The sequence below is a fragment of the Acanthisitta chloris genome, unplaced genomic scaffold (genome assembly GCF_000695815.1).
Source record: "Acanthisitta chloris isolate BGI_N310 unplaced genomic scaffold, ASM69581v1 scaffold5726, whole genome shotgun sequence".
In the NCBI taxonomy this organism is placed as follows: domain Eukaryota; kingdom Metazoa; phylum Chordata; class Aves; order Passeriformes; family Acanthisittidae; genus Acanthisitta; species Acanthisitta chloris.
The window spans coordinates 114,716-122,055 of NW_008678598.1; the positions used below are offsets into that span (position 1 = coordinate 114,716).

The 7,340-nt window shown below is 41.5% G+C and overlaps 1 protein-coding gene across 2 annotated transcripts in view; it reads left to right on the forward strand.

Moving 5' to 3' along the window:
* PDE8A (phosphodiesterase 8A) overlaps window positions 1-5,242 on the forward strand; it is a 119,514-nt gene extending 114,272 nt beyond the window's left edge. Inside the window, exons 20-23 of one of the 2 annotated variants that reach the window (XM_009076953.1) lie at window positions 2,011-2,175; window positions 3,074-3,203; window positions 3,947-4,066; window positions 4,149-4,217. In XM_009076953.1, coding sequence (XP_009075201.1) covers window positions 2,011-2,175; window positions 3,074-3,203; window positions 3,947-4,053 — 402 coding nt within the window. In that variant the 3' untranslated portion in view covers window positions 4,054-4,066; window positions 4,149-4,217. Of the gene's footprint in view, window positions 1-2,010; window positions 2,176-3,073; window positions 3,204-3,946 lie in introns of both variants that reach the window. The other variant, XM_009076952.1, reaches the window with a different exon arrangement.
* Window positions 5,243-7,340: the final 2,098 nt, after the last annotated feature.

Below are 7,340 nucleotides of genomic sequence, written 5' to 3' on the forward strand. Positions count from 1 at the left end.
GAGTGAGTAAAGCAAATCATTTACAGTGCTCAGCAGAACAACACTGTCAGACCCTCTTTCCAGGCTGTTGTCTGTCTGGTTGCAGTGGCAGAGTGTGTTTCCTGACCTGGTTTCCAGTCATGGTGGTGACTCAGAGCAGTGTTTGCAGGCTAAGCTGCCAACCACGTGTTCCAAATGGGACAGTTCCACTGCTTTTCTTTTCTTTATTATTTTTATACATATTTGTTCAAAGAGCCATGCTGAGAAGCTGCTCTGTTTGTTTCCTTTCCCCTTTTGTTTCATAAACTGAAAAAAATCCTTTCCAGCTCCAGCATCCTTTATCCTCCCATTTCCTTCATGATGTCACCTAAGCCTGTGACAGGAAGCCAATATCTGACATGCAGAGACACCTCTGCACTCTAAGCAGGATGCTGGGACTAGGCATGGTTAGCACATTTTATTCCCAAGATATCTCTGTCCAGAGAGTAGAACTGTGTCTTTGGTTTGAACAGATCACACAAGTGAACATCCTTTCATGATTCCTGGTGGTTTACCTATTAGGAGATTCTCTACTATCCTTAACTGAGTGATCTCTAATATTTCCATACTTAATTTCCATGCTCGTGTTTCCGGAGCTTCCATCACTTTATTTTGGTTTTGTCTTATGTCATTTTGTCATGCATTTGGAGATGTATACACCTCACTTTGTTTCCTCTGTTTCCTCTCCCACATACCTAAAAATGAGGGAGAAGAATTGATTTGGGAGTCTCATTTTGGTGACAACTGTGCAGCTGGTGTTTCTGAGCCAGTATACTACCAAATAATAGGGGGTTTGTTACTGTCAGTTTCTTCCCCACAAGAACTTCCTTCTGAAAAATGTCATAGTTATTCTGACCTAATAAAAGGTCAGAATGTTTCTGCTGCTTTGTATCTCCCTCTTCATAGAAAATGCTGCAGGAACTGGTGGCACATTATTATTATTATCATTATGGTTAGTTACTTCTTCCCTGCTCTGACTATAGAGCAAGACCTTATTAGGTGCCAGAGAAGTCTTGTATATTCCTTGCTTCAACGAGTTTCTATTCCGAGTAGACAGTAAATTTCTGTGCCTCCCCATCCCTAAAGAGTCCAGAAACAATGTTGTACTTATAGGTAGTTTTGAAGATATTTTAATCCTGGATCTCTGTCCTTTGGAAACTTCCTCCATCAGAGCTCCACAGAAAATAGCTTCTAATCTGGCTCATTGCAGACTTTACTCATATTAGCTGTACACTGGCTCCAAATATAGAGTACCATTGACGTGCTTATGGGTGTAGCCTGGGAACCAAATATAAGCTCTGTGTGGGCTGAAAACGTTCCTAGAGTTGCAGAGGAAAGATGAGGCTGTTTGGAAGCATGTTCCTAATATATTGCTTTAATACTCATAGACTCTCTGAAAGTAAAAATTCCCAGTGCAATCAGGGATTGATGAGCTAACGTGGGTCCAGTGGAAGGGAATGAGGAGTGTGCCTGGGAGGCAATGTGGGATCTGACCCTCCAGTGCTGTCAGAATGATTTATACTCACGCTGATGAGGTTTGTGTGCTGAGGATGACTGTGCCTCTTGGGTCAGTCCTTTTTCTTAAACTGTCCACTCAATGTGCAAGTCCATTAATCCTTGGTTTTCAGCAGAGAGTTACATATTTCTGTCTACATGGTGCTCAGCACTGTGTGTAGTGATGAATGGATTCTCTCCACACTTCTAAGAAGGCAGATAAGCATAGAGGGATTAGATGACTTGTCCAAAGATGCACAAGAGATCTATCACAAAGACAGTGACTGAATCCAGAGGCTGACGTTCAGTGCTAGCTCGGAGCTGTGGCTAACATTGATAATCCCCCCATAAATTTGGTTAGACATCAAATATAGTAGCCTGTAGCATGACTGATCCCTGTAGAATCCCTGTAGAAAGCATTCCCAAGGCACAAAAGCTTTTGAGTTAGTGCATGGAGATCTTGCTAATGGATTGTTTTTTCATTCTTAAATATTACAGAATAATGGTGATGGAGAGTCAATCAAAACTGTTCTCAGGTCTCCTGAAAACCGTATCCTTATCAAACGCATGTTGATAAAGTGTGCTGACATTTCCAACCCTTGCAGACCCATAGAACAGTGCATAGAGTGGGCTGGACGCATCTCTGAGGAGTACTTTGCACAGGTAAGGCAGCTAAAATGAGCTGCTGAAATTCCAGGTGAGCATCTCTTTAAAAAGGAGGAGAAGGATGTATAGGCTGCCAGTGTCACAAATGTCTTAGGCTGCATTGTGTAATGTGAAAAATAACAACCTTTTCATTTTAAATGATGGGCTATTCCTCGTGCCGAGACAAGACTAGATGCCTTCAAACAAATGAAACTTGACAACTTCTACAGTGCAATTTGTGAAAAATTTAAGCTTTCCAGTTGTTCAGTTTGGAGCTGGGCTTTTTGAGTCTTGCCTGCAAATGCATTTCCATCACTTGAGGCAGAGCAAGGATGCCTTCTGTGTACCCATGTGCTGCCTTTGGCTCAGGAATAGGATCATCAGGTTCTAGTGTTAGTTGCTCCAAGAAAACCTTAGCACACTGTGCTGAAGAAAGGTTTTAAAAAGATGGGGAAAAGGAGAGGGCAGAGTCATTATTACAGACGATAGACTAAACACTGCAACTGGGACTTGGTAGCCCAAGGGCAGAAAGAGAGGATAAAAAAGATATTTTGCCGTCTCTGAGTTGTACAGATCATCACTTTCATCAGAGATGGAAAAAGGCTGAGCATCTCTCAGCTCTGAAGCAGTCACAATTTGGTAATGTGTGAGTTATTTAGGGTCAGCTTGCATGCAGATACAGAAGGTAAATGTATCTCTTTGTGGGAAACACTGGAAGGCACTATTTGCCTGTTGTTTTGCTGAAACCTGAATGACTAGGTGCTTAAGGTTAAATTGCTGCTGCTTCAGATTTATTCAGTTTCCTCCGTTTATTTAGCAGTTGCACATTCTAGTCAGTGCCAAACAATCTGCTGCTAAAAGAAGCCCATGAACAGAATGTGTCTTAGATGAATAATCACTAGAGTGTTTTTTGCAGACTGATGAAGAAAGGAGGCAAGGTTTACCTGTTGTGATGCCAGTTTTTGACAGAAATACCTGCAGCATCCCCAAATCCCAATTATCATTCATCGATTACTTCATTATTGATATGTTTGATGCCTGGGATGGTAAGCAAAACTCTGCTATGTTTCCTGATGATATCTATTTTGTGAACATTGGAAACTGCTATGATATAAAATTGCTTTTTTATGGGTCCTAAAGAAAAGGAGAGAAAAGGGAAGATTTCTGCAGTTCAAGTAAGATTAATAACTTCATTATTGCTTAGAAGTATTTTGATACTGCTGCAAGCCATTCTTGTGGCTTCTCTTTAATATACTAGATTCAGGCAATGTTTAACTTTTTAAACTTGCTTCTCTGGAAATGGAGAACAGAAAATATTCTCTTTGATAGCGCTTTGGGCACAGCCATTTTGGCCATGTTAATATTGGTTATTCTTCAAGACAAGTTTCTACAGTCTGGAAACTGCTTGGGGGAGCAGCTGTTTTCTTCCAAGTGCTGAAAGTGGTCGGAAGTGTGACTCTCCTGAACACCAGATCATGGCATGTGACTGGGATTTGATGGAGCAGAATAATTATGAGCATAATTAGCTATGCCCCTCCTGGAAAACTGTGTCCCCTTGCTGGGGCTTGCAATGCCAGTATTAAGTTGACTTACAGAACAGTTCTCAGTGGCCTGAGCACCACAGGAGTGATGAGAGCTACACAGCCTAAACCATTTCAAGTATCAGCATGACAGATTTAATCTTTTCTACTTAACAGTTGCCCAGACATTTCAAGTGATACTTAAGCAGACAGAATCCATGACTGTTTCAGTTCTGCAAACTAAATACTCTCTGCCCTTTCTTCCCTAGCATTTGCAGACCTGCCAAATCTGATGGAGCATCTGAATAATAACATTAAATACTGGAAAGGACTAGATGGAAGGAATCTGCGAGTCCTTCGACCACCACCAGAATAGCAGTTAGACCATGGTGTGTAATTTACTAAGCAGATGCATATTTATTCAAGTTCACTTTTATTCACGTGAATTCAGATCTGTTTTGGTCTCTTCAGTATTACAGTAAGGCCAGCCCATGCACTTGGGGAACTTTCAAATTCAAGAGAACACGAGGTCAGCAGTTGACTCCCACAAAGTACCACGTGTGGACTCAGATGAAATAAGCCTACCAAGTGGAATTACACTGGATTGCTGCAGTACTTGTACTGAAGGGGGTTTATTAGTGAACACACTTCTGCGATATCTTCGTACCAGCACGTGGAGCTGGAAGACCTTGAAGAATCCTCATAAAAAGGACATTCACTAGAAGATTATCTATAAATAGAGACTCACAGCTTTTATGAGAAAGCTACATGCTTTTTATAAGCACTTAAGACAGTTACGTAGAACAATCAGACATTTAAAATGCAACTGTCTATGAAAGAATTTTTGATCTATGAAAAATAGATGTACTGTATTTTTTCACATCACAGAAGGTGCAATCATTCACTTCTGAGCACTACTGAAAGTGAGTTCTCCTTAAGAAATTTAGTAGCAAATGTAAAAAATAACACAAGAATTTTTGAGGTTGATCGTTAGCATCTATGATTAAAATGTTATGTTTTATTTATTTTGTTAGATGTTCAATATTTTCTATGAATTTATAAATACTTAAAAGCCAAAGCCAACTTTAGATGCATTATAAATTTACATGATTCATACTCATTAATATACATTTAATTGATGTACAGACCTTTTATTTTCATAATGCGAATACAAAATACTATACAATGATACCTTTTTATTGCACTGTAAGGATAGATGTGTATGTTTAAATATTGTCTGATTTATGTTAATTAAAATAAGTTTTATTGAAAAGGTCTCACTTGAGCATAGTAGAATAAGCAAGAACTGTATAGTGTCTAAGCACCAGAACTGCAGTAGTTCTCCCACAAACCAGTGACAACCACCTGATCTTCTCTTGGCTTCAAAAATAATAATATGTTGGAAGTCTTTGTTTTCTCCCATGAAATTTTATGACTGAATTCCCTGTTAAAGTCTGCCTTATTTTATATAGTATTTCTACAAAGCATTCCACAGCATATATGAAGAGGTGATACTAAGCATCTAATGAATTTCAACATTTTTTAGCCTATGTATTTTCCTCTGCCATGAAAGATAAAGAACATAAAACCACCAACAAAAAATCCTTTAACTCAAGAAGTTTGTAAAGGCTATGTACCTTCACAATTTGAATGAAACCTTCATAGCAACTACCAGAAAATAATAAAATGTATATTTTAAGAAGTGTCAAGTCCTACCCATTTCATTTGAAATGTATATTTACTGTGCAGTTTGCAGACTAACAGACATGTGAAATTCTTTCAAAAAAAACTAAGATGCTTGTTGTCTGGGGAAGGGAAGAATTGAGGGGGTTGGACTGGCATAAGGATGATAAAAGGTGGTGTATGGCTGGAAAGCCCTTGTGTTTGTGACCTGCCCTTGGCAAGTGCATCAAACCCCTGCGTGCCCTTGGACAAGTCTCTTCACAGCTACAAGCAGTGCCACACTGTGTTCCACTGAAGGACTCAAAGAGTATCCTGTCAGCCTTCCTGGTACTCCACAGGCACTGAAGGAATTGGTGACTATTTTCACTGCAGAGGCAATTGACTTCAGAGACATTTTGAACCATTCCTGAAGAAGTACAAGCAGGGAAGGGGTGGATGATGGAGCATTTCAAGGACTTCAGCAGTAGGAGCCTTAAAGCAGGTAAGAAAGGAAGAGGTGATCTCTCCAGGTGTTACCTGCATCTGTGTTCCTCCTTCCTCTCCAAGCCAGTGAGGCTGATGGGCAACCACTATTTGTTTATGTTAATGTCATGCCTTTCTGCCAGTGCTGCTCTTGCCCTGCTTGTGTGCTCTCCCTTCCTACACACAATTCATTTACATAGTCAGGGCAGGGAATTTCCTTTCATAATTTCATTTAGTTCATTGTTGTGTGTATATTGCCCAAGCCAGGCGGGCTCAGATCCTGCCAGGTGTGCCCAGACTGTGCCACTGTCTCACTGCCAATAGCAGGACAGAGGGTATGGAGTCCTTGTCGATCTTCCAGAGGTTCTACAATCGATACTGAAGGATCAGACGTATTTCCATTGAAGGCTGATAAAAACAAATATCCTGTTTTCAAAAGGAACATGCAAGGAGAGAAAGAGTTGGCTGCCAGATACTTTGTTTTCCTGGCAATACTGCCTTGTGTTTCCCTATAAGTGCACCTATTGTAATCAGCTGTAATTTGCTACCTGGTATTAACCTCTTCTGTTCCTTGCAGGCTCCTGTGCCTAGTTCAAGGAAAAGCTACTCCATCTGCATTAGTGGGAAACTGCATCACACCATCAGTATCTCCTCCACTTATCTGCTGCAATGAGGGAGAGGAAGAGTAACAGCATGTGGGCACAGAGACTGTCTGCAGGTAAAAATCATAGAATTACAGAATCATTTAGGCTGGAAAAGACCTTTAAGATTACTGAGTCCAACCATTAACCCAACACTGCCAAGGCCACCACTAAACCATGTCCCCAGGTGCCACATCTACATGTCTTTTAAATACCTCCAGGGATGGTGACTCCATCACTTCCTGGGCAGCCTGTTCCAGTGTTTGGCAACCCTTTCTGTGAAGAATATTTTCCTAATATCCAATCTAAACTTCTCCAGGTGCTACTTGAGGTCATTTTCTCTTGTCCGATCACTTGTTTCCTGGGAGAAGGGACTGACACCCGCCTGGCTACAACCTCCTTTCAGGTAGTTGTAGAGAGAGATAAGGTCCTCCCAAGACTGTTCTCCAGGTTAAACACCATCCAGCTCCCTCAGCTGCTTCTTATTAGACTTGTGCTTCAGTCCAGATCTGTTGCCATTTTCTGGACTCACTAGCACCTCAACATCTTTCTTGTCCTGAGGGGCCCAAAATGACACAGAATTCAAGGTGCCTCACCAGTGCTGAGTCCAGCAGGATGATCAGTGCCTGGATCCTGCTGGCCACAGTATTGCTGACCCAAGTCAGGATGCATTGGCCTTCTTGGCCACCTGGGCACACTGCTGGCTCATGTTCAGCCAGTTGCCCAGAACCCCCAAGTCTTTTTTCGCTGGGCTGCTTTCCAGCCACTCTGCCCCGAGCCTGCAGCACTGCCTGGGGTTGTTGTGACTCAAGTGCAGGACTCAGCACCCTCTGCAGAGCCTTCCTACCCTTCACCAGATCAACACTCCTGCCCAATG